The sequence below is a fragment of the Delphinus delphis genome, chromosome 2, assembly GCF_949987515.2.
Source record: "Delphinus delphis chromosome 2, mDelDel1.2, whole genome shotgun sequence".
In the NCBI taxonomy this organism is placed as follows: domain Eukaryota; kingdom Metazoa; phylum Chordata; class Mammalia; order Artiodactyla; family Delphinidae; genus Delphinus; species Delphinus delphis.
The window spans coordinates 3,503,517-3,529,567 of record NC_082684.1 but is presented as its reverse complement, the minus strand read 5'-3'; the positions used below and the strand labels follow the sequence as shown (position 1 = coordinate 3,529,567).

The 26,051-nt window shown below is 43.8% G+C and overlaps 1 protein-coding gene across 4 annotated transcripts in view; it reads left to right on the top strand.

Annotated features, from left to right (window-relative positions):
- Positions 1 to 26,051, top strand: part of TECPR2 (tectonin beta-propeller repeat containing 2) — a 95,257-nt gene that overhangs the window by 845 nt on the left and 68,361 nt on the right. For all 4 annotated transcript variants that reach the window (XR_011246353.1, XM_069540406.1, XM_060003891.1 and 1 more), the window contains exons 2-5: positions 14,117 to 14,405; positions 20,216 to 20,344; positions 20,714 to 20,845; positions 24,957 to 25,114. Coding sequence is in view for 3 of the 4 variants with exons in the window: in XM_069540406.1 (XP_069396507.1) it covers positions 14,187 to 14,405; positions 20,216 to 20,344; positions 20,714 to 20,845; positions 24,957 to 25,114 (638 nt within the window). In the remaining variant the exon portion in view is untranslated. The remainder of the gene's footprint in view (positions 1 to 14,116; positions 14,406 to 20,215; positions 20,345 to 20,713; positions 20,846 to 24,956; positions 25,115 to 26,051) is intronic.

The window sequence follows — 26,051 nt, the reverse complement described above, 5'->3', positions numbered from 1 at the left end:
TGGAAGGATTAAATGGGTCAGTGCGTGTGAATTGCTCAGCACGGTGCCTGGCACGCGGTCCATTTCAATAAAGGCTAGCCCCTGCTCTCCTTACCCACATACCCTACTTCCTTTTCTCTTCCCTTCCCTTTGTTCTTCCTCACTTTCTCGCTGAGATTCAGGAATTTTATTCTGTTCTGTTGCTTCTGTTAACATTTGTAGGCAGAGTGTGGGGTACCAGCATGCATGCACCTTTGCCTTACCTGCTGGAGTGATAAGTTGCCCTTGGGGTTAACTTCCTCCTTGTAGCCAAGGTCTTGAGAACTTTAAGGAAAGGAGTTCTGGAAATCCCCAAACCCAGATCCCAGCATGGGCAGGATCTGGGAATAACGCCACTGCAGCCCTTGTGGTCACCAGTGACTCCTGCAAGGAGCTGCAAGGCATTTTGTACTTTCTCTCACCCAGCTACAATGTACCTTGACAAAGCTCTGACCTTGCTTTTTTTTTTTTTTTCCCCAACATCTCTTGTTGGTTCATTCAGCAGATAGTTATTTGGGGCCTGTTGTATGCCAGCCACATACCAGCTTCTAGGGATGCTGTGGTGGACCAGACAGACCCAGTCCCTGCCCTCAGGGAGCTTTCAAACTTGAGAACCAGCAGGCATAGATACAGGGGATGCTCTATTTGAGTTTTCAGGACTGGCTTGGAGACTGGTGGTGGGATAAGGAAAGTCCTCTCCTGAAGGAGTGACTAGTAAGCAGCTTTTGTTAGGTTTAAGTTATTTTGTTGTCACATTGTCTTTTTCAATAGAAGATTGGCTCCTACTGGATTTGTTTTCAGTTTTCTCTTAGAGAAATTACACTTCAAGTTTGAGGAAGGTCTCATTTCTTATTAGCTTGTATGTAGTTTGAACAAAATAGCTCCTAGAACTTAATGAGGAAAAAGGGAAGGAAACAGGCGTCAGGCAGAGCAGTTAATTAAACTTAGAATAAGTGAAGAACAGATGAGGAAACTGTTGCACACATAATGAAGACAAGCTTCGGAGTCAAGCATGGAGAGATTTCTAGATATAGTGGAGCTCAAGGAGCTTGATAGAATCCAGAGGGAGTAGTTGATGGCTCTGTGAACTGCTGAGGTGGAAGTGAGCTGTTGTTCCAAGTGTGTGTCAATTTTAAATGAACGTATTCTTTGGATCCAGACATAAGAGACCAGTGAATTTTTGCATAATCATGGACGTAACTGAGGTAGAGTGGCTTTATATTTTGTTCTGTCATACTTGGGGAATTCTGGCACAGTGTTTTGAGGGAGATTAATTCAACAAATATGTGTTGAGCGTTGATTGTACCACACTCCCTATTGGTCTTTTGAAGCCGCTGCAAATTTGTGGATGAACAGGATGTAGATGAAGACTAGAAAGAAGCCATTGAGGAAGATAGAGAACAAATCATGATGGTGCCCTGTGATAACTGCCCTCATAGCGTTCTGTGAAAGAGGGAGGCTGAAGGCTTCCTGTGGAGAACTTGTTCTTACAAGATGCGTATGGGGGACGGGGAAGGAATGAAAGGGACTTTGCAAAGACACACAGGTCATGGTGTGTTCAGGGACTGTGGTGGGAAGCTCACTGTGGCTGCAGTGTGGAGTATGTGGATGGAAGAGTGGCCTGAGATGAAGCTGGATGCGGACTGGTTTGTTGAACTGCTCAACTTCATGCTGTCATCAGGCTTTAGACTCTGAGCACTGGCTAGCCAGCGGGCTTGGGATCAGAAAAGTGACAAAACCTCATCTGGAAGATAAATGACTGCCTCCATCTCATTATGTTCAGCCATAAGATTTTAACATTTAAAAGAACAGTGGATGTTGTAGCCAGACTTTAAAAATAGACTGTATGGGAGGGAGACGCAAGAGGGAGGAGGTATAGGGACATATGTATATGTATAGCTGATTCACTTTGTTGTACAGCAGAAACTAAAACACCATTGTAAAGCAATTATACTCCAATAAAGATGTTAAAAAAAAAAAAAGACCCTGCAACAGGGAGTGACTGTCACTTCCTAGAGATTTTGGAGAGACCCCTTAAACCATTAGAGCTGTCAGGGGGCTCTGGCAACTTCTGATCGTTGTACTAAGTGGATGATTTAGACTGTGTGTTACTAGTCCTAGCTCCAGTTTATAAAACTGCCCATCAGGCATTTGGGTGCTATCAGTCAGCGTGAAGGTCAGCTCCCACCTTCCAGGTGTATGGGATTGTGGTGTTAATGGGGGAGAGAATTATCCTGCCTCAAAGAAGAATGTTTTGATGTTTTATATTTTTAATGGAAATATTCAGAACCACGGAAGCATTATTGATTTTAAAGATTGGATTGAGAATATTTTTTTGCAGTAAGACCTGAAGTTAACATTTTACTTATTCATTCAACAAATCTTTACTGAACATCTACTCCGTGCCAAAGATATTGTTAACGTACGAGGCTTTTCATTGGTAAACAAGAGAGGGTTTATGTTGCTTACATTCTCATGAGAGAGATGATCATTAAACTGTTTATCAAATAAAGTAATTAAAGGTTGTGATGAGAATTATGAAGGACATAAACAAGATGATATGTTAGAAGGAGGAGGGGACTGATGGATACTGTAAGTGATCTGATCAGGGAAGGCCTTTCTGAAGCCTGGTGTGTGGAGAGAGATGAACGATCGTAGGGGGAGTAGTCAGTTCTGAAGCCTGAGGAGGGCAGAGTGGACCAGTGGAGCTAGAGCTTGGGGGATGAGTGGAGAGAGGTGGAGATGTGATGGGGGAGCCAGGAAGGGGTCAGACCACACAGCCTGTAGGCCACAGAAGGGTATTTGCTTATTCTCAGAGCACTGGGGAACCACTGTAGAATGTTGAATAGGGTGAGTGGTATGAGATCCACCCATTTCTCTTTCAAAGAACTTCTTTTTTTTAGACACTTTTTTTCAGAGCAGTTTTAGGTTCACAGCAAAACTGAGGGGAAGCTACAGAGATTTCCCGTTTACTCCCTGCCCCACCCGTGTGCATAGCCTCCCCTTTTATCAGCATCTCCCACCAGAGTGGGGCATTTGTTACAACTGATGAACCTGCACTGATACAGCATAATCACCCAGAGTCCATCGTTCACCTTAGGATTGGTGTTGTGCGTTCTGTAGCATTGGGCAAATGTATAGTGACATGTATCCATCTTTATGGTGTCAGTATTTTTATTGCCCTAAAAATCCTCTGTGCTCTGCCTACTTATCCCTTTCCCTCCCCCACACAAACCCTGGCAACCACTGATCTTTTTACTGTCTCCATAGCTTTGCCTTTTCCAGAAGGTTACAGAGTTGAAATTATACAGCGTGCAGCCTTTTCAGATTGCCTTCTTTCACTTAGTAATGTGCACTTCAAGTTCCTCCACGTCTTTTCATGGTTTGATAGCCCATTTCTTTGTAGTGCTGAATAATATTCTAGTGCCTGGATGTACCAACGTTTATTTATTCATTCACTTACTAATGTGCTAGTTGCTTCCAGATTTTTACAATTATGAATAAAGATATTGTAAACATTCTGGTGAAGGTTTTGTGTGGGCATAAGTTTTGAACTCGTTTAGATAAATACCAAGGGCTGCAACTGCTGGATCATATGGTAAGATTATGTTTAGTTTTGTAAGAAACCTTCAAATTGTCTTCCTAAGCGGCTGTACCATTTTGCATCCCCACCAGCAATGAATGAGAGTTCCTGTTGCTCCACATTCTCACCAGCATTTGGTGTTGTCAGTGTTCCAGATTTTGACCATTCTACTAGGTGTGTGGTGGTATCTCGTTTTAATTTGCATTCTCCTGATATATGATGTGGAGCATCTTTTCATAGACTTATTTGACATCTGTATGTCTTCTTTGGTGAGGTGTTTATTAAGATTTTTGGCCTGTATTTTTTTTTTTGCAGTACGCGGTCCTCTCACTGTTGTGGCCTCTCCCGTTGCGGAGCACAGGCTCCGGACGCGCAGGCTCAGCGGCCATGGCTCACGGGCCCAGCCGCTCCGCGGCATGTGGGATCTTCCCGGACCGGGGCACGAACCCGTGTCCCCTGCATCAGCAGGTGGACTCTCAACCACTGCACCACCACCAGGGAAGCCCTGGCCTGTATGTTAATTGGGTTGTTGAGTTTTAAAAGTTCTTTGTATATTTTGGATAACAGCCCTTTATCAGATAGGTCCGTTCTGCAGTTTTTCTCCTAATCTGTGGCTTGGCTTCTCCTTCATTTGACGCTGTCTTTTGTAAAGCCGAAGTTTTAAGTTTTAATGAAGTCCGGCTTGTCAGTCGCTGCTTTCTGGGCCGTGCCTCTGGTGATATTGTTTGCAGTGGCATCTTACGCCTAGGGTCGTCTGGGTTCTCCCCTGTGTCGCCGTCTAGGAGTTTTACAGCTGTTGTGCTGTACATTTAGGCCTGTGATCCTTTTTTGGGGCTGCGTTGGGTCTTCGTTGCTGCGCGCGGGCTTTCTCTAGTTTCCGAGTGGGGCTACTCTTCATTGCGGCGCCTGGGCTTCTCATTGTGGTGGCTTCTCCTGTTGTGGAGGACGGGCTCTAGGCACGCGGGTTCAGTAGTTGTGGCTCACGGGCTTAGTTACTCCGTGGCATGTGGGATCTTCCCGGACCAGGGATGGAGCCCATGTCCCCTGCATTGGCTGGTGGATTCTTAACCACTGCGCCACCAGGGAAGCCCCTGTGATCCATTTTGAGTTAATTTTTGTGAAAGTCTATGCCTACATTCACTTTTTTACATGTGGATGTCCAGTTGTTCTAGCACCATTTGTTGAAAAGGCTGTCTTTGCTCCATTGTATTGCCTTTGCTCCATTGTCAGAGATCAGCTGGCTGTATTTATGTGGGTCTATATCTGGGCTTTCTCTTCTGTTCTGTTGATCCATTTGTTCTTTTGCCAGTACCACTGTCTTGATAACTGATGCTTTATAATAAGTTTTGCAGTTGGGTAGTATCAGTCCTCTAACTTTGTTTTTCTCCTTCAATATTGTGTTGGCTATTTTGGGTCTTTTGTCTTTCTATACAAACTTTAGAATTATTTTGTTGTATCCACAAAATAACTTATTGGGATTACACTGAATCTGTACATTCAGTTGGGAAGAATTGACATCTTAACAATATTGAATTTTCTTATCTGTGAACATGGGATATCTCTCTATTTATTTAGTTGTTCTTTGATTTTGTTCATGTGAGTTTTATACTTTTCCTTGTATAGCTCTCTACATATTTTGTTAGATTTATACCTAAGTGTTTTGTTTGGGGGGATGCAAATGTAAATGATACTGTGTTTTTAATTTCAAATTCCACTTGTTCATAGCTGGTATATAGGGAAGTGATTGACTTTTGTATATTAATCTTGTATCCTGAAACCTTGCTATAATTGCCTATTAGTTTCAGGAGTTATTTTATTGATTCTTTCAGATTTTCCACATAGATAAACATGTCATCCACAAACATAGTTTTATTTCTTCCTTCCCAATCTGTATACCTTTTATTTCCTTGTCTTATTGCATTAGCTGGAACTTCCAGTAAATGTTGAAAAGGAGTGGTGAGAGGGGGACATCCTTGCTTTGTACCTGATCTCAGTTGGGGAAGCTTTTTTTTTTAATTTATTTACATATTTATTTTTTATTTTTGGCTGCATTGGGTCTTCGTTGCTGCGCGCGCGCTTTCTCTAGTTGCGTTGAGCGGGGGCTACTCTTCGTTGCGGTGCGCGGGCTTCTCATTGCAGTGCCTTCTCGTTGCGGAGCACGGGTTCTAGGCGCATGGACTTCAGTAGTTGTGGCACGTGGGCTCTAGAGCGCAGGCTCAGCAGTTTTGGCGCATGGGCTTAGTTGCTCTGCGGCATGTGGGATCTTCCTGGACCAAGGCTTGAACCCGTGTCCCCTGCATTGGCAGGTGGATTCTTAACCACTGCGCCACCAGGGAAGCCCAGTTGGGGAAGCTCTGGGTTTCTCAACATTAAGTGTAATGTTAGTTGTTAGGTTTTTTTTTGTGGATATTCCTTATCAGGTTGAGGAAGTTCCCCTCTGTTTCTGGTTTACTGAAATTTTTGTCATGAATGCATGTTGGAGAGCTGATTCTTCTTTTTCTTGTTTGTTTTGTTTTTTGGGTTTTTTTGGTGTGTTTTTTTGGGGTAATAGCTTCATTGAGATTTCACATACCATATATATTAACCATTCAAGGTGTACAATTCCGTGTTTTTTAGTATATTCACAGAGTTATGCAACAATCAGTTTTAGGACATACCACCCTAAAAAGAAACACCGTGTCCTTTAGCAGTCATGCCCACCCCCACTCTCTTCTCTCAGCTTCAGGCAGTCATTGCTTTCTGTCTGTAGATTTGCTTATTCTGGCCATTTGCTATTTCATATAAATGGAATCATGCAAATGTGTGGTCTTTTTGTGTCTGGCTTCTTTCACTTAGCATAATGTTTTCAAGGTTCATCATATTGTAGCATATATCAGTACTTCATTCCTTTTTATTCCTGAATAATAGTCAGTTACATGGATATACAATGTTTTGTTTATCCATTCATCAGTCGATGGACAGTTGGGTTGTTTTACTTTTTGGCTTTTATGAATAGTAATATGAAATTCTGTATACAAGTTTTTGTGTAGACATACGTTTTCATTTCTCTTAGGTATATAACTAGGAGTAGAATTGCTGGGTCATATGGTAACTGTACGTTTAACCTTTTGAGGAACTGCCAGTGACTGCCGCATTTTATTTTCTACCAACAATGTATGAGGGTTCCAGCAATGTTCCAACAATGTATGTGTTTCTCCACATCCTTGTTAACACTTATCTGTCTTTTTGATTATAGCCATCCTAGTGAGTGTGAAGTGATATCTCGTGGTTTTGTTTTGCATTTTCCCTGATGATTAATGATATTGAGCATCTTTTCATGTGCTTATTGGCCATTTGTATGTCTTCCGGGGAGAAATGTCTATTCAGATCTGTTGCCCACTTAAAAATTACCTTTTGGGCTTCCCTGGTGGCGCAGTGGTTGAGAGTCCGCCTGCCGATGCAGGGGACACGGGTTTGTGCCCTGGTCTGGGAAGATCCCACATGCCGTGGAGCGGCTGGACCCATGAGCCATGGCCGCTGAGCCTGCGTGTCCGGAGCCTGTGCTCCGCAACGGGAGAGGCCACAACAGTGAGAGGCCCGCGTACCGCAAAAAAAAAAACCAACAAAACAACAACAACAAAAAAAAACCTTTTAATTATTAAGTTTTAAGCATTTCTCATATATTCTGGATACAAGTCCTTTGTCAGATGTATGATTAACAAGTATTTTCTCTCATTCTGTGGGTTGTCTTTTTACTTTTCTTGATGATATCCTTCAGAGCACAAAAGTTTTTAATTTTGTTGAAGTCAGAGAGCTTATTCTGACTGCTCTGTATGAATCCGGATTCCAGGGACAGGTGTAGAAGCAGGAGAGCAGTTGTTACAAGAACAATGCGGTGGTCCACGTGAGAAGTGTACTGGATTTGTCTCAGGCATGGCCACAGAGTTGGTGAGAAGGGGCCAGCTGTGAGGTAGGTTAGGACATAGAGCTGATGGAACAAGGTGAGGGATTACTGTAGGGGTGAGGGAGAGGGAGAAATCATGGATGAATGATAGGGTTTCAGCTTAAATAATTTTGATCCAAAATTTGACTATGCTGTCTGTTACCTGCTACAGAATTATGATAGTTTTTAATGGAGTTTGGCCAGCGAGTCCGGCACTCCCTTCTTACACATTTGAAATTGCTTTTGGTTGTATGATCACTGATTGTGCCAAGGAGATGGTTCCAGAGACTCTGACCTTCCATATTTTCCTCTAATACTGCCTACGCCACCTCAAATAAACATATTTTCTAAGTGAGACTAGTGTGCCTGCTTTACCAGTGCAGTTTCAAGGCAAGTCCTCTGCCCCCTTCTAACCAGACTGCAACCTCAAAGCCCCCTCTGTGTAGAGATTATGGAACTCTCAGTGAATAGTATCAGTTCAAGGGAATGAGTTTTTGAAATCTAAATGTCATAATTTGACAGGGCTACTTTGAGGAAAAAGACTTTTAAAGGAGGAACTAATATCAGCTGACATTTGTGAAGTGCTTCTCTCCTCTGCTTGCTTCCTAGGAGATCTCATCAGCTAAAGTGGAAATTAAAACACTTTGAGAAAATCTTGGTTTATGAATATAGCGTGTTCTCTTGGTTTATGACTATAGTGTGTTCTCTGCAGTTTTTTTATATGGTCACTAAAAATCTTATTCTAGGGAAGTATTTAATGACATGGCAAGTGCTCATGATTTATTAAGTGAAAAACCCTGTGTGTGTTTACATACATGTAGCTATACCCTATCTATATATGTAACATGTCTCTATGATGGGATTATGAGTGGCATTTATTTCATTCTTTGTACTTTTCTATATTGCTATGTTTTTGATAGCGAACATTTATAACTTTTATAAAAATAAAATTTTATTTTAAAAACATCACGTAAATTGTGGCACATCAGTGTTTGTGTGCACACACCCATCAAGGAAATACATCTTTTCCTGCTCCTGTGATGCCCTTCTGCTTGAAGGTGGAGAGGAACTGTTGAAATGAGAACATTTCTCGCCTGTAAAGTGGAGATAACAGTGGTGCCAACCTCCTGAGGTTTTTTGTGAGGATTTAATGAGTTCGTGTGTAAAACAGTTTCTGTTAAGTAATAGTGTTTACTGTTACCACTGTTGCTACTTTCATTGTTATTTTGGCTTTAGTGTCCTCCTTAAAATGATCTACGTGCTTTCCCAAGGTGTCTGACTGTGGCTGTCCTCGCTTGTGTTTGCCTGATAGCCGTTTCATTTTCATTTGATTTCGGGGTCATGTGGGTTTTGCCCACCTCTCTGGAGTACTTGTACAAACCAAAGATTGGGGAGCATGGATATCTTTTAGCCAAGGCAGTCTTGACCTTACAAAGTTGTAAATTTATGAAGTATGCTGCTGTATGGACAGGATCAACATTCACCGTCAAAATTTCACTTAAAATTATATGACCCTGGGCAAATTTCTGAACCTCCCAGAGCTTCAACTTCTGCTAAAAGAGGGTATATTAATGTTCTTAACCATCGCAGAGGGACTTATTACTGTTTACTTACCTTTAGGAAAGGTGTTTGTAAGTTACCCTGCCTGCTTCACTGTATGTTTTGTCTATCATGACTGTCAAATGAAATAGGAGTCTGAAAATGATCTAGAGGATTTTTATTCCAGCATTGAACTGGGGCCATATTGGAGAAAAGAAGAAATTTTGTTTCTTTTCCATTCTTGAACTCACTCCTTCCTTGCAGATTTTCCTTTTTTTATAACTCATTCATTTATTCAATAAATACTTAGTGTGGGACTTCCCTGGTGGCGCAGTGGTTGAGAGTCCACCTGCCAATGTAGGGGACACGGGTTTGAGCCCTGGTCCGGGAGGATTCCACATGCTGCGGAGCAACTAGGCCCATCCCATGCGCCACAATTGCTGAGCCTGTGCTCTAGAACCCGCGAGCTACAACTACTGAGCCCGCACATTGCAACTACTGAAGCCCGCACACCTAGAGCCGTGCTCCACAACAAAAGAAGCCACCTCAGTGAGAAGCCCGCAATGAAGAAGCTGCAATGAAGAGTAGCCCCCGCTCGCCGCAGTTAGAGAAAGACCGTGCACAGCAACGAAGTCCCAATGCAGCTGAAAATACATAAATAAATAAAATAAATAAATTTATAAAAAACTAATTAATTAATACTTAGTGCCTCCGATGTGCCTGACCCTTTTCTAGGTTCCAGGGGCTAGACAGGTAAGTGAGGTGGATGTGGCCTCTGCTCTTGGGCATACAGACCAGTGGTGGAGGGGACCAGGCAGAGATGGCCATCAACAGGAGAGGAAGAGGATGCGTGGAGAAAGAGAAGCAGGGGGTGGGGATGTGATAGAGAGTCCTTTGGAAAGGGCTGAGGACTTGAAGGGCAACGGCCTAGATTCAGGTCTTGCCCGTGTGGTCTTGAGCAAGTCTTGTGACCCTCTGGCCCTCAGTAGCTTATGTAAAAGTTTTTTTTTTATTAGAATATAATTGCTTTACAACGTTGTGTTAGTTTCTGCTGTACAATGAAGTGAATCAGCTGTATGTATACATATCTCCCCTCCCTCTTGGACCTCCCTCCCACCCATCTAGGTCATCACAGAGCTGAGCTTCCTGTGCTTTATAGCAAGTTCCCACTAGCTATCTGTTTTATGCTTGTTAGTGTATTTATGTCAATTCTAACCTCCCAGTTCGTCCCACCCACCCCTTCCCCTCCTGTGTCCACATGTCCATTCTCTATGTCTACGTCTCTGTTCCTGCCCTGCAAATAGGTTCATCTGTACCATTTTTCTAGATTCCACGTATATGCGTTAATAAACAATATTTGTTTTTCTCTTTCTGGCTTACTTCACTCTGTATAACAGACTCTAGGTCCATCCACATCTCTACAAATGACCCAACTTCATTCCTTTTTATGGCTGAGTGATATTCCATTGTATGTATGTACCACATCTTCTTTATTCATTTATCTGTCTTTGGACATTTAGGTTGTTTCCATATCCTGGCTATTGTAAACAGTGCTGCAATGAACCAGCTGGGGTACGTGTGTCCTTTTGAGTTATGGTTTTCTCAGGGTATATGCTCAGTAGTGGGATTGCTGGGTCATATGGTAATTCTATTTCTAGCTTTTTAGGGAATCTCCATACTGTTATCCACAGTGGCTGTATCAATGTACATTCCCGCCAACAGTGCAAGAGGGTTCCCTTTGCTCCACACCCTCTCCAGCATTTATTGTTTGTAGACTTTTTAAAAATAAATTTATTTATTTTATTTATTTATTTTTGGCTGAGTTGGGTCTTTGCTGCTGCCCACGGGCTCTCTCTGTTTGCGGCGAGCGGGGCTGCTCTTTGTTGCGGTGCGCGGGCTTCTCATTGTGGTGGCTTCTCTTGTGGAGCACGGGCTCTAGGTGCGCGGGCTTCAGTAGTTGTGGCTTGCAGGCTCTAGAGCGCAGACTCAGTAGTTGTGGCGCATGGGCTTAGTTGCTCTGCAGCATGTGAGATCTTCCTGGACCAAGGATCGAACCCGTGTCCCCTGCATTGGCAGGCAGACTCTTAACCACTGTGCCACTAGGGAAGCCCAGTAGATTTTTTGATGACGGCCATTCTGACCGGTGTGAGGTGATACCTCATTGTAGTTGTTTTTTGTTTGGTTGGGTTTTTTTTGGCTGAGTTGGGTCTTCGTTGCTGCGTGCAGGCTTTCTCTAGTTGCTGAGCGGGGGCTACTCTTTGTTGTGGTGCGCGGGCTTCTCATTGCAGTGGCTTCTCTTGCTGTGGAGCATGGGCTCAAGGCACACCGGCTCAGTAGTTGCAGTGCGTGGGCTCTAGGGCGTGCAGGCTTCAGTAGTTGTGGCACGTGGGCTCTAGAGTGCAGTGCTCAACTAAGTACATGGGCTTAGTTGCTCCGTGGCATGTGGGATCTTCCAGGACCAGGGATCGAGCCTGTGTCCCCTGCATTGGCAGGTGGATTCTTAGCCACTGTGTCACCAGGGAAGTCCCCTCATTGTAGTTTTGATTTGCATTTCACTAATAATTAGTGACGTTGAGCATCCTTACATGTGCCCCTTGGCCATCTGTATGCCCTCCTTGGAGAGATGTCTGTTTAGTTCTGCCCATTTTTCAATTGGGTTATTTGTTTTTTTGATATTGAGCTCCATGAGCTGTTTGTCTATTTTGGAGATTAATCTTTTGTCTGTTCCTTTGTTTGCAAATATTTTCTCCCATTCGGAGGGTTTTCTTTTCATCTTGTTTATGGTTTCCTTTGCTGGGCAAAAGCTTTTAAATTTAATTAAGTCCCATTTCATTTGTTTATTTTTGTTTTTATTTCCTTTACTCTAGGAGGTGGGTCAAAAAAGATCTTGCTGTGGTTTATGTCAAAGTGTGTTTTTCCTATGTTTTCCTCTAAGAGTTTTATAGTGTCTGGTCTTACATTTAGGTCTTTAATCCATTTGGAGTTTATTTTTGTGTATGGTGTTAGGTAGTGTTCTAATTTCATTCTTTTACATGTAGCTATGCAGTTTTCCCAGCACCACTTATTGAAGAGGCTGTCTTTTCTCCACTGTATGTTCTTGCCTCCTTTGTCCTAAATTAGGTGACCATATGTGCGTGGGTTTATCTCTGGGCTTTCTATCCTGTACCATTGATCTATATTTCTGTTTTTGTGCCAGTACCATACTTGTCCTGATTACTGTAGCTTTGTAGTATAGTTTGAAGTTGGAGAGCCTGATTCCTCCAGCTCTGCTTTTCTTTCTCAAGATTGCTTTGCTGGGACTTCCCTGGTGGCACAGTGGTTGGGAATCCGCCTGCCAGTGCAGGGGACATGGGTTCGAGCCCTGGTCTGGGAAGACCCCACATGCCACGGAGCAACTAAGCCCGTGCGCCACAACTACTGAGCCTGTGCTCTAGGGCCAATGAGCCACAACTATTGAAGCCCGCGTACCACAACTACTGAAACCCCAGCGCCTAGAGCCCGTGCTCCACAAAGAGAGAAGCCACAGCAATGAGGAGCCCGCACACCACCATGTAGAGTAGCCCCCACTCGCCCCAACTAGAGAAAGCCCACGTGCAGCAACAAAGACCCAACACAGCCAAAAATAAAATAATAAATAAATTTATTTAAAAAAAAAAGATTGCTTTGCTATTCGGGGTCTTTTTTGTTTCCGTACAAATTGTAAAATTTTTTGTTCTAATTCTGTGAAGAATGCCATTGGTAGTTTGATAGGGATTGCACTGAATCTGTAGATTGCTTTGGGTAGTAGAGTCGTTATCACAATGTTGATTCTTCCAATCCAAGAACATGGTGTATTTCTCCATCTGTTTACGTCATCTTTGATTTCTTTCATCAGTGTTTTATAGTTTTCTGAGTACAGGTCTTTTGTCTCCTTAGGTAGGTGTATTCCCAGGCATATTATTCTTTTTGTTGCGATGGTAAATGGGATTCTTCCCTCAATTTCTCTTTCTGATCTTTCATTGTTAGTGCATAGGAATGAAAGAGATTTCTGAGCATTAATTTTGTATCCTGCAACCTTACCAAATTCATTGATTAGTTCTAGTAGTTTTCTGGTGTCATCTTTAGGATTTTCTATGTATAGTCTCATGTCATCTGCAGACAGTGACAGTTTTACTTCTTTTCCGATTTGTATTCCTTTTTCTTCTCTGATTGCTGTGGCTGGGACTTCCAAACCCATGTAAAAGTCTGTAGGGTAAGGATTAAATGGGTGAATGAACACTTCATAAAGTATAACACGCTGTGTGATGATATATAACACGCTTCCCTTTATTGAGGGAAGCTTTGAATCCAAATTTTCAAGAGGTGTGGGTGTCAGTGCAGAACAGGTAGGAGGTGTTGTGTAGCTGGTGTTCTGAGTGCTGTGGAGGCTGTGGCTATCCAGCCGGGGGACACGTTTCTCCACCACCTCGACACAGTGAGCTTATTCCTACGTCTGGATTGGTCCACTGTTCTTCTAGTACAGTGTCTTTACTGTTTCTTTTCCACACACTTTTTTTTTTGGCCATGCAGCTTGCGGGATCATAGTTCCCTGACCAGGGATCAAATCCGTGCACCGTGCAGTGGAAGGGCGGACTGCCAGGGAATTCCTCTTCTCCACATTCTGTCCTTCCTGGTGGGCTTCAGAATTTTGGATGTTTCCAGTGAAGCTTTCTCCACTCTCTAGTCCACACTGCTCTCTCCCTCTTCTGATAGAGACCCACAGATTAGCACCTAATCACATCTGGTTTTATGTCTCTTCACAGTTTCTTTTGCCTCCCTAACTAGATCATAAGCTACTTGAGATTAAGAACTGTTTTTAATATTTTTTCCACCCCTTTCCCTCCATAGCATTTATCACAATATAAATTACAGGGGCCAGCACATATTGAAGTGAGTTTTGAATTAAAATGCTCAAAAGTGATCTTAATGGCACTTGGTAATTCATACCCACCTGGAAGTTCCTCGTTCCCACTGTTAGACCTAACTTATCTTTGCATGACTAGATGTTGAAAGCATTATGATGCCTTGTTCTTCAGCCCCCAGGTTTCCCTAGATGCCCGTTAAAATTCCTGTCCTGCTTGAAGATCATCTGTGGAAACGTTGGCCATGGCATCCGTATCAGAGTCTGTTACATTCAGAGAGTTCTGCCCTTTGTACTATCTCCTCAATGCCATTCCCACAAAGATCCAGAAGGGGTTCCGCTCCATAGTGGTCTACCTCACGGCCCTGGACGCCAACGGGGACTACATTGCCGTGGGCAGCAGCATTGGCATGCTCTACCTGTACTGCCGGCACTTGAACCAGATGAAGAAGTACAACTTCGAGGTGAGTCTTGCTTGTCCTCACCTGAGCATGTGTGAGCCCTGGCTAATGTTTAACATGCTTGTGAGTTCCAGGATGGGGTAATTTACTTCTGATTTGCTAGAATATGGCCTGAGTGCCCTTCCCAAACAATACTTTATGACCATTTTTTTTTTGCCGTACGCGGGCCTCTCACTGCTGTGGCCTCTCCCTTTGTGGAGCACAGGCTCAGCGGCCATGGCTCACGGGCCCAGCCGCTCCGCGGCATGTGGGATCTTCCTGGACCGGGGCACGAACCCATGTCCCCTGCATCGGCAGGCGGACTCAACCACTGCGCCACCAGGGAAGCCCTCTTCATTCCTTTTTATTGCTGAATGCTATTCCATTGTATGGATAAGACCACATTAGCTATCGATTCCTCATGGACGCTTTTTATTTCTGTTTATTTCTATCCTAGTTTTCTGAGAGTTTTTATCATGAATGAGTATTGAAATTTGTCAGATATTCACTTGAATCTGTTGTGATGATATGATTTACTTCTTTATTTCCTTCTTTATTTATGTGTTATGTTACATGAATTGAGTTTTGGTTATTATTCCAACCGTGCATTAATCTTTTAAACCCCATTTTGTCATGATATATTATCCTTTTCTTTTTGGCCTCGTGGCATGGCTTGTGGGATCTTAGTTCCCTGAACAGGGATTGAACCCAGGCCCTGGCAGTGAAAGCACCAAGTCCTAACCACTGGACCACCAGGGAATTCCATATTATCCTTTTTTTTTTTTTAATCTTGCTGTATTCCTTTTAGTAATATTTTGTTCAGATTTTTTGTGTCTGTATTCATGGAAGAATATTGGTCTGTAGTTTTCTTATGATGTTTCTGTCTGGCCTTTCTTATTATACACATATCTAGTGTTTTCATTCTATATTTAACTACTCAAGTTGGACATTATTATTATTATATTTTATAGTCACTGTTTAGATTCCCTCACACTTTTGCCAACGTCTTTACTCACCATCCCTTGTTACATCTCAGTTCTTCCCTTTGCAGCCATTCTCCTTCTTGCTGGAGTACATCCTTTATTTTTTAAATTTTTGGCTGCATTGGGTCTTCGTTGCTGTGCGTGGGCTTTCTCTAGTTGCGGTGAGCGGGGGCTACTCTTCATTGCGGTGTGCAGGCTTCTCATTGTGGTGGCTCCTCTGGTTGCGGAGCACGGGCTCTAGGTGTGCGGGCTTCAGTAGTTGTGGCTCACGGGCTCTAGAGCGCAGGCTCAGTAGTTGTGGTGCACGGGATTAGCTGCTCCACCACATGTGGGATCTTCCCGGACCAGTTGTGGCTCACGGGCCTAGTTGCTCCGCGGCATATGGGATCTTCCCAGACCGGGGCTCGAACCCATGTCCCCTGCATTAGCAGACAGATTCTCAACCACTGCGCCACCAGGGAAGCCCATCTGTCATATTTTTTATCTTTCCTTTGCCGCACAGATCTGTCATCTAGTTCAATAATTTTCTTTCATCTGTGACTAGGCTGCTATTTAGTCTACCCCTGAGATTTTATATTCTTTTGATTCTTTTTCATTTCTGTTATTTCTGATAATAGTTTGGTCTTATGTTTCAATTTCTTTTTACATTTCTTTAACATTTTTAAGCATATTTCTTTTTTATTACTGAAGCATAGTTGATTTATAATGTTTCAGGTGTATAGCAAAGTGATTCAGTTATATATTCTTTTTCACATTCTTTTCCATCATGGGTTATTACAATATTGAATATAGTTCCCTGTGCTATATAGTAGGTCTTTGTTGTTTATTTTATGTGTAGTAGTATCTGTTAATCCCCAATTCCCAATCCTTCCCTCCCCTTAAGCATATTTCTTTTATGTTCTGGGTCTCCTCACTCGACATGAAATGCTTGAGTCAGGATGAGGAGTTGTCCAATTCTGTTATTGCTTTCTTTAGTTGGTTCTTCTTGAGGGGACCTGTCTCCCTGTGGTCATGTCTAATTGTGAGGTATGTGGCTGATCCTAATATGTGGGAGTGCTGAGGGGCCTGGGTTGAGACTGTTCCATAGATGGGGTTGATGGTCACTCTGCCAGCCGCCTTGGAGTGCTACAAACACGGAAGCATGTCAGGTGAAGTGCCTGGCCTGAAGGTTCTTTTCAGTGGGAAGGGAGAATAGATTCAAACTCTGGTGCTGGATACGGCAGCTTTGTGATTACAGAATCTTTTTTATTCACTCCAGTCAATGCCTGAGATAAGACAAAGGTCCTTGTCAGCTTCGTTTCCCAGCAAATGGATTTTCCCCTAGTTTACACTTTCACTGAGAGTTAGGTCTTCAGGGATTCTGGCTTTAGCAGGGGATGTCAGTTCCAGCTCCCCACGTCACCTGGCCTGAAGCCTTGTCCTCATTAACCGTCCTCACCTCAGAAAATCAAGGGTCTAGGCGTTGGCCAGATTGCCCTATGTAGCCTGTAGCTTCAGGGCTGGCTTCCGTTCTAGTTTGACAGCATTCTTTTTGTTTTCGGCTCTTGTAGATTTTCTTTACTTTTCTAGAGATCAGCTATGCGTTTAAAAGAATGTTTTATGTATCTTATTCAACATTTCTAGGTGTTTGGAGAGGAATGTTTTTCAGAATAGCTAGAGTGTTATACTGTGAGAAGTTGAAACTTCTTATTTTGTTTCTGTCTGAAGTATAGTTAGATATTGATAATCTGATTCTTCGGATGTTTTGGTTCTTAAGTCAAGAACCAAATCTATTTAATAATCATATTAAATAACCTTAAGTCAAGTTTAGTACATTGGTTTATTAAAAAGCACGTGTACAAGCATTGCATATAGATATTCAGGCTTCCAGCCCATCTGAGCAATGATTTTGAAACCATTCATTCAGGAAAATTACACAACCGTTTTGATTTTGTGCTGTGATGTGGCAAGATCTCCAATAAGTGATTTTGATTCCTGTTGTAGTAGCAGTTTTTATAATTACAAATTCCCAGGAAAAATATTCTCTTTTTAACATTCTGTTGCCATGTCAGACGATACACATCTAAAGCATGTTATGTTACTTTGTTCCCTCAAAGCAGAGATGGAACCATCACTCACATTCCTGCACTCCTTTCATTCTCCTCCTTTCCCACAGCCGACCACACCTTCCATCTCCATGGCCATGGATCTGCTCAGAAGGCATAGGGCAGCGAGGCAGAGCAGGGCCTCTGTAGGGTCACACTTGGGTGTGAGTCCTGACTATTGATTCTCTCTAGCTTTGTGACCTGAGACAAACCACTTCACCTTTGTAAAATGAGGATAACTCCAGCACCTGCCCTCTTGGTGGTTTGAGGACCCCAGGAGATGATGCCTGTGAAGTGCTGAACAGGGTGCCCAGCACAGGACACGCGCGACTGGCAGAGCGTCCCTTACAGAGAGAGTCGATGTGCTCTGTCATCACTGCTGCCCTCCTTCTGACCGGGTCTTCATACTCTTCTTTCCTCGTCAGGGTTTACTGCCCTTGCACCTGTTCAGTTTGCCACATCCCTTGACCGGGCGCATACTACCTCCACCTGAACTATCGCAGGAGGCTCCCAGCTGGTCCTCCTGCCTGGTCCCACGCCTTCCTCCTTCCATCCTGTTCCTAATGGGGTTACCAGAAACACCTCTGACTGATACACCTGCAAAAGCAGGCATCTTCAAGGGTCCCCCTTTTCCTTCCTGTAGCTTAAGATCCAGGTCCCTTACCCTGTATCACGACGTGGCACCAAGTGTAGTTATAGCCCATGAACATCCGCTGCAAGCTGTAGAGTGGCAGGTGAAAGTGAGCTCAGTCGCTGCCACCCCCACTCGTGGGGGGCAGCTCTTCATGTGCACGTCTCATTGCTGCAGCTCAGCTGTGAGCGGGCAGGCCTGCGCCCTACTGTGTATTACCACTCAGTCCCCTGAATGCACAGATTGATTACCATCTAGATTACTGCATCAGGGATCAAAGTGGCTTATGGAAGATCTTGCCATATGTCTTAGCGAGGTCGAAATGGTTGTGTAATTTTTCTGAATGAGTGGTTTCAAAATGAAAAATGATCATTCAGATGCTCTGGAAGCCCGAATATCTGCACTCAGTGCTTGACATGTGCTTTTTAATAAACCAATGTATTAAGCTTGAGTTAGTGCTATTTAATGTGATTATTGATATGAGAACCCAAACACGCCAGGAATCAGTTCATAAAGCACTCCCAAGTGTACTGTCTCACTGATCCTCAAGCAAGCCTGTGTGGCAGGTACACACCATGGACTGCAGTCGGTGGATGACTTGTCCACGTTGAGAGGGAAGAAAGGAGAGCTTGCGTCTGGGATAGCTCTTCTGACTCCAGACTCCAGTTTCGAGGGGAACTACCTCTCCTATCCAAGTTCCTTAGTACTCTCTTGATAAGAGCTCAATGTAGTCATACTTGATTGAACAGTATTTCCGTTCTCAGAAATGCAGTTTTAAAATTTTGTCGTTTCAGGGACTTCTTTGGTGGTCCAGTGGTTAAGACTCTGCACTTCCAGTGCAGGGGATACAGGTTCAAATCCTGGTCAGGGAACTAAGATCCCACATGCTGTGTGGCACAGCCAGAAAAAAACACAAAAACAATTGTCATTTCAAAGATAAAAAACCTAGAAAGAAAAAGAGATGAATTATCTTTCTGAATTGTATACATTTTCAATCAGGAATATATATAGGCTGCAGTCCAATGAGGTTCTCCATTCCATTGGTAGGTAACGTTTCATAGTCTGAAAGCTGGCCTGGTGACAGGCCCATTTGTTTTGTTTTTTTGTTTGTTTGTTTTTAACATCTTTATTGGAGTATAATTGCTTTACAACTTTGTGTTAGTTTCTGCTGTATAACAAAGTGAATCAGCTATGTGTACACATATATCCCCATATCCCCTCCCTCTTGCGTCTCCCTCCCACCCTCCCTATCCCACCCCTCTAGGGGAACACAAGGCACCGAGCTGATCTGCCTGTGCTATGCGGCTGCTTCCCACTAGCTATCTGTTTTACATTTAGTAGTGTATATATGTCCATGCCACTCTCTCACTTCGTCCCAGCTTACCCTTCCCCCTCCCCGTGTCCTCAAGTCCATTCTCTACGTCTGCGTCTTTATTCCTGTCCTGTCCCTAGGTTCTTCAGAACCTTTTTTTTTTTTTTTTTGGATTCCATACATATGTGTTAGCATACGGTATTTGTTTTTCTCTTTCTAACTTACTTCACTCTGCATGACAGACTCAAGTTTCATCTACCTCACTACAGATAACTCAATTTCGTTTATTTTTATGGCTGAGTAATACTCCATTGTATATACGTGCCACATCGTGTTTGCATCTTTTTTTAATTAATTAATTTATTTTTGGCTGCATTGGGTCTTTGCTGTGCTCTGGCTTTCTCTAGTTGTGGCGAGCAAGGGTTGCTCTTCATTGCGGTGCGCGGGCTTCTCATTGTGGTGGCTTCTCTTGTTGTGGAACATGGGCTCTAGGCGCATGGGCTTCAGTAGTTGTGGCATATGGGCTCAGTAGTTGTGGCTCGCAAGCTCTAGAGCACAGGCTCAGTAGTTGTGGCGCATGGGCTTAGTTGCTCCGCGGCATGTGGGATCTTCCTGGACCAGAGCTTGAACCCGTGTCCCCTGCACTGGCAGGCGGATTCTTAACCACTGCGCCACCAGGGAAGCCCGTGCCACGTCTTCTTTATTCATTCATCTATTGATGGACATTTAGGTTGCTTCCATGTCCTGGCTATTGCAAATAGTGCTGCAATGAACATTGTGGTACATGACTCTTTGAATTATGGCCCGAATGTTTCCTCTTTCAGGGGAAAACGGAATCCATCACGGTGGTGAAACTGCTGAGCTGCTTTGATGACCTGGTGGCTGCAGGCACAGCCTCTGGGAGGGTTGCAGTCTTTCAACTTGTATCCTCGTTGCCAGGAAGAAATAGACAGGTAAGTACTAATCATTTTAGCATTTCTTAACTTCTTGGCGAATTCCTCATGTCTTTTAAAATGAGGAGTCCTCACGTGCCAAGAAAACACTTGCTCAGAAAAGCCTCGCTCTGTGCTCTTTATAATCAGGTGACATTTTTGTTCCTGGTAGGACACTTGGCAAAGAGCATATATGGGTAATTTTGCTTAATATTCTCTGGCTCTTCTCTGTCAGTTTTAAAGGTGGACCCTTGTGCAGGTTTTTGCATGGAAACAACTTGGGAACACCAGCTTTTCCATAAACGGGAGGGATTGCGTACCACCTTGTTCACATCTCACAGTGTTTATCCTTGTCTTTTTCTTGTGTGTATTTTCATCGTTTATTCATAGCTTCGGAGGTTTGACGTCACTGGTATTCACAAGAATAGCATAACAGCTCTGGCTTGGAGCCCCAATGGAATGAAATTGTTCTCTGGAGATGACAAAGGGAAAATAGTCTATTCTTCTCTGGATCTAGATCAGGTAAAATTATTTTCAGAAATATTGGTTGTCTTATATTTGGAGAAGTTGGTCAACTTGAATTTTTGGTTATTGTCCCTTTTTAAAATTTTTATTTATTTATTTATTTATTTATTTTTTGTCTGCTGTGCCGGTTGGCTTGTGGGATCTCAGTTTCCCAACCAGGGACTGAACCCAGGCCACAGCAGTGAAAGTGTGGAATCCTAACCTCTAGGGCACCAGGAACTCCCCATTGTCCCTTTCTAATCTCAACTGTTGTTTGTAACATTTTCTTTCAAGGGCTTTTCTAATGCTTTATAAGCTTCTACTTCTGTATCTAAAGAATTGGCCTTTGTTTCTTCTGGAACATACACTTTTTTTATTCTCCTGTTTTCTATTGCTACCAATTAGAAAAGTAGCCACTATCAAACGTATTTCCTTGGAGAGTTTGTAGGAGGATGTGAAGCGTTTACAGTCATGACTATTGTCGACTGGAAAAAAAAAAAAAAGCACAACCTAAAAGTCGAGAATTTTTATTCCGCGGACTTACTGAGGACTTAAGCCCGATAGACAGTCTCTCACATGACTCTGAGGGACTGCTCCAAAGAGATAAGGGAAGAGCCAGGATATATAGGAGTTTTGCACAAACCAGGTAGTTGAACATCAAGATTTCTGCTAATTAAAGAAAAAACAAACATCTCAAGTTAATGACTTTAGCGCTTTTCTATGTATGGGAAGATACCAGAGTCTGGGCTCATTGAAATCATTCCTTTGATATACACCTTAACTGTCTAGGGCCAGTAAGTATCCTGTTCTTTTCCGTCTTGAACCCCTTCAGCTGTACTGTTGGGGGAGGCTGCAGTGGCTGATAGCTGCAACATCCTTTGTTCGTCTGTATGGCGGGCAGCATTCTTTGTCCACACTGTGGACGGAGGTCAGTGCTTCCAGTGGGTGGTGAGCTCACCCCCAGCCAAGCTCTGGTTGTGTGGGATAGAGTGGTGGGAAAGGAGGAGGGTTGGTGGCAGCAGGGAACCTAGCCCCACCCTCGTATTTGTCCTTTTATTTAAGCCTCACGACAGAGCCCTGAGCTGTGTGTGCTGATCTTCAGTCAGTAGAGAAGGAACCCAGGCTCCAGGGGATCCAGTCATGAGCTGATGCCTGGCAGAGCTCAACTTCAAACCTAGGGTGTGCTCCCATCGCGCATGTGGCTTTCTGCCTGCCTGTGCTTTGTCTTGTCATACCTCTGCTCAGTTAGAATGAACCCCTTGGGGGCACGGTCCTTTCGTTTTCTTATTTGTAGCCATCATTCCTAGTGCGTCTAGGAATTCAGCAGTTACTAGCTGGATGACTTTTAGTCCCTCTGATCCAAGACTGACCTGTCTTCTACGAATATTCTCTAGCAGTAGTTCTCAAACATTTTGGTCCCAAGACCCCTTTACACTTTACACTCTTAAAAAGAGGATTCCAAAGAGGTTTTGTTTGTATGGGTTTTATATCTACTGAGTGTACTATGTTAGAAGTTAAAACAGAGAAATTAAAAAATTTTTATTAATTTTATTTTGAAACAATGAACTCATTATATGTTAACATAAATAACATACTTTTGTGAAAATAACTATTTTCAAAACTACTGCTGAGAATTCCCTGGTGGTCCAGTGGTTAGGACTCAGCACTCTTACTACCGAGGGCCTGGGTTCAGTCCCTCGTTGGGGAACTAAGATCCCACAAGCCGTACGGCGCGGCTGAAAAAAACAAAACAAAGCAAAACAAAACTTCTACTGCTGTTTGCAAGAGTAGCATGGGTTTACATTTTTGCAAATCTCTTTAATGTCTGCCTTAATAGAAGACAGCTGGATTCTGCATTTAGTCTGTCACAATACATTGTTTTGGTTAGAGTATGTAAAGAAAATCTGGCCTCACACAGACATGTAGTGGGAAACAGGAGGAGTATTTTAATAGCCCTTCCAGAGAATTGTGGACATTCTTTAACCACATCCCCAAATTGACTAATGGTAGTTTCTTTAAAGGTTGGTTACAACGTGGAATCTGAAAGCATATAGATGAATTTTTCTTGCTCTGTTACAGTGAAATCTATTGGTCTGTCTTGCACTTAGAATGGCTCCTTGACCCACGTGTGATTTTGTAACATCTTGCATTGATCACTTGGAAAATACTGACCTACTGAGTGATGCACATCTTCCAAATGTTGAAACATTTAATTATATAATATCAAAGAAAGCACCTTTGTTAATATCGCCATCATTCTGATGAGAAAAGTCTTTAGCTGTTGGGATTCTGTCAGGTTCACAAGGGTGGATACAAGTTTTCAAATTCTAATCTTCACTTGTAAACTTGCATTTTGTTATCAGCAACAAATACTGTCACTTATTTCCCCTGAATTGACAGGCTTACTTTGTTCTTTCTGAGAAAATGCCTGCCAAATACCCAAGTTTGAATAATTATAGTATTTCAAGTAAAAATGTATTTTGTGAAAAAAAGCAGCTGGTTGAGCTCACAGCTCATACGACCGCACAAGTGCTTCCTCCTTGAGAACCGAAGTGCTTCAGCATCAGCAGGAGGGCTGCGTGCGTGCCCTGTTTTGTCACACAGAATACAAAGATAGGCGTACACAAGAGTCAAGATGAGATGGAATTATCATTTTCCTGCGTCAAAGACCTTCTGAAGTGAAATTCATGTTTTTGCTGCAAGTGCACAGTGGCTAAGGGCACCGTGGCAGCTACCGGATTTTGGTGCCCTGCTCATCTTGGGCCCGTTTGAGCTTTCAGTAGCTCTACCAACCATCAGTACAAACCACAGCTTGGTGGAAAAGGCAGATAAAACCTAGTATTATAATGAAAATGGTTTTGACCTCGCCTGGGGACCCTCAGGGACTGTGGACCACACTTTGAGAACTGCTACTCTCCAGGGAAACATTTTGTTAAGGTTTTAAGGGTCCCCATATTTGTACTTTCCTGCTGTCACTCCCCCAGCCTGAGTTGCACAGAGGGGACACTGCTCATGCATGATGTCAGGAAATGGAGAGAAAAATCACATGCAGAAAGCACTATCCTTAGCGTGCTGATCATTCTTTTCCCAGCTTTATTGAGGTTCTGATCATTGTTTTTTGGAGACACAGGTATTTCATGAGATTTGCAAAAAAGACGTGTGTTTTTGCACAATACGGTACAATAAATTTAATTCCATTACAAGCTAAGTGAAAAATTGAAAAGCTACAGCCTGCATAACTGCAAAGGTGGGAGGGAAATCTGGCTTGATGTCCTTGATGTTTGCGGGGTAGTGGGGATTTCCGTCTTGATTGTGCTGGTGGTTACATAACTGAATGCATTGGTCAAAATGCATAGAATTGTATATCGAAAAAGAGTGAATTTTACTGTATGTACATCTTGCCAGTGGATCTGATTGCTGCTCCCTCTTTCCCTGCAAAGGTCTATGACATTGCATCAGTATTTCTAAACAATTAAAGAAACAGGTTCAGGAGAAGAGGGCTTATAGCAGCAGATATTTGACACCAAGAAATATAGTTTGTGTTAGCAGTAAAATGCCTTCTAGAACTTTACTTTGTTCTTCAATATACTTAATACCATTTTAATTTCTTTCTAACCTGTTTCTTCTGACCCTTTCAGTAGGCAAGGATATAATGTCCCCACGATTGCTTTGAACCCTTTGTGGAGGAGGAGTGCGATATGGACTTTGACCGTTGTCACAGTAATATTATAGAAAGCCCCACTGTGTTCTGTTGGAATTAATAATACACATGGTGCAACATATTTCTGCTTAATCTTTATGGATTCTTCTTTGAACCGTGTACTGAGAACATTTTTAAAAAATTATACAGAATTTGTAAATGTTTCTTGGCCAACTTGATGTAGCCTGACATAGATGGTAACCCTGACTGTTTTCTCATTAGTGAGAACTTTTGCAAATAATTTCATTGCAGTGGGTTGACATTGAATCCAGTGAGAATTAAAGCATTCGTTTTAAGGTAGACATTGACCAAAGTCAATGTCAGGCACAGGAGGGACACGGGCCAGTCCTCTCAGACTGACGTGGGGGTCACTGTAGCCTGCTGCTCTGTGTGCCTCACCTGTGAGCCTCACCTGGCGTCTCTCCGCAGGGCATCTGTCACTCCCACCTGGTACTGGAGGAGCCGGCTTCCATCGTGCAACTGGACTACAGCCAGAAGGTGCTGCTGGTCTCGACTTTACAGAGAAGTCTGCTTTTCTACACCGAGGAGAAGTCTGTCAAGCAAATCGGAACACAGCCAAGGAAAAGGTGAGCATTGCTGGTGTCGAGGCTCGTGGTGACGCGGCTCCAGGCAGGTCCCCAGCCTGCCCGCCACATGTGGCTGCTGCAGTCTGCTCCCTGCGGGCCCCCTCCTCCACAGCCCGGGTAGGAGGTCAGGGGTCAGGCTCAGGGTCGGGTGGGAGCTTGCCCCTCACTCCCTCCGCATGCCGCGCCATCGTGAAAATGGAGTGACCTCGGCAGGGGAGGTGCTACCAGTTGTGTCACCTGCTGTGGAGCCGAGCGGGGGGCGCGGGAAGAGTTCACATGGGCTGTAGCCCAGCCTGGGGCCGGGAGGCGTCCTGAGGGAGGGGGCGGGTCTGGAAGGGGTCAGGGCTCCTGGCCGGGAGAGGGCCCCTCCCTTGACCTGCTCCGTGGACGAACAGCGGCGAGCAGGGTCGGTCTAGTCCCAGCCTGCCCGGGGGAGAGGCGGAGGGGCAGGACGGCATGTGGGCCGGGGGCACGCGGGGGCCTGGGTGGCGTGGTGCTGGAGAGTGGGCAGGAGGTGGGCGGGCGTCAGTGAGGGCCAGCTGGTGGTGCTGGGGGTGCCAGCCTCCGGTCCTCTCAGCGTCCGTTGTGCTGTGTCCCGGGCTTTGCAGCAGCACAGTGCAAGTTTATTCTTTTTCTGTGTGGCGGTCCATGGCTATTAAAAGACACTCGCGCTTCCCCTTTGGCTTCTACTTTCCACGCTGAATACCCCCCTAATTCCACCAACAATCTGGTGTCTCTATAACAGTAATCTCCCTGTCGGCCCCTGGAACGCTCAGCAGAATCTGTAGCTTGGGCTTAGTGGTGTGCAGAACTTGGTCGTGGCTTTCCCTCTGCCAGGGTCCCAGTCTTCTGCTTGACGTCTCGTCCTGGCTTGTCTGTCAGTGTCTTACTGCCTTGTGTCTTTGGAAGGAAGGTGGGGTGTAAAAAGAGAGATTTA